Source organism: Phoxinus phoxinus, assembly GCF_949152265.1.
Source record: "Phoxinus phoxinus genome assembly, chromosome: 19".
Taxonomy (NCBI): Eukaryota; Metazoa; Chordata; class Actinopteri; order Cypriniformes; family Leuciscidae; genus Phoxinus; species Phoxinus phoxinus.
This window is the reverse complement of record NC_136894.1, coordinates 30,632,386-30,633,335: the sequence shown is the minus strand read 5'-3', so window position 1 is coordinate 30,633,335 and position 950 is coordinate 30,632,386. Positions and strand designations below refer to the sequence as shown.

General features: G+C 44.8%; 1 protein-coding gene across 1 annotated transcript in view; it reads right to left on the bottom strand.

Annotated features, from left to right (window-relative positions):
- The window catches only part of osbpl10a (oxysterol binding protein-like 10a), a 34,833-nt gene extending 34,472 nt beyond the window's left edge, over positions 1 to 361 (bottom strand). The window contains 1 exon segment of the mRNA XM_079591830.1: positions 1 to 361. This exon segment is cut by the window's left edge and continues 1 nt beyond it. Coding sequence (XP_079447956.1) covers positions 1 to 106 — 106 coding nt within the window. The 5' untranslated portion in view covers positions 107 to 361.
- Between the last annotated feature and the right edge of the window lie 589 nt (positions 362 to 950).

Below are 950 nucleotides of genomic sequence, written 5' to 3'. Positions count from 1 at the left end.
TGTTCTGCCAGCCCTGGATGAGGTTGGTGTATTTGCTCAGCACTCCCTCTGTCCTGCCGAACCCGAGCGAGGCCGAACCCGTCCGAGCCGCCGGCGTCTTTTCCATCGCGCTGCGGGAACAATCCCGATCTAGATCATGACGGAGGAGCGGGAACTCGTTCCCATCGTCCCGGTGCCATATTCCCGAGCAGCGCGTCTCTCTCCAGCGTGTTTCTGACGGGAATCTGACACACACACACACACACACCCTCTCTCTCTCTCCGGTCCAACCCGGATATTACAAACACATCTCAACGCTTCTGTCTCCGTGAGCGGCGAGCGCGACGCGTGCGTGATCCAAACGCTGATTCACCGAGTCTTCAGTCTCTCTCTCTCTCTCTCTCTCTCTCTCTCTCTCTCTCTCTCTCTCTCTCTCTCTCTCTCTCTCTCTCTCTCTCTCTCTCGAGCATATGCATCATCTGCATTGACTGTAACACTAGTGAAGATGGATTTTTCAAAATACACTACCACTGGATTTGTGTTCTTTATTGTAAGAACAGCCGAACCCCTTTTTATTTTCCATGAAGTACAATATCAGAACCCATTACAAAACCGATTAGCCTGTAAATGAGAAATATTTCATTGTTTTTCTCAGGTGTTTTTTTTTCTTCTTCAGAACTCAGGACCCAGATTTCACACACACAGATGCAGTTTCTCATGATGTCTCTCAAAATAAACACAATGTCCTTAGAATCATATTTTAAATATATTCAATATTATGAACTGCATTAATAAAAGACTTCTAAATGCATAAACATTAGCAGAGGTGATTTAATTCCCAGCCAACATGGAACGTCTTTAGAACTTTAGCCTAACGTTCTGAACAAATGTTCGTTCAGTAACGGTAATAGAACGTTCGTCTTTAATAATGTTCTCATCGTTCAACATTGTCAATCTCAAACAATGGAACA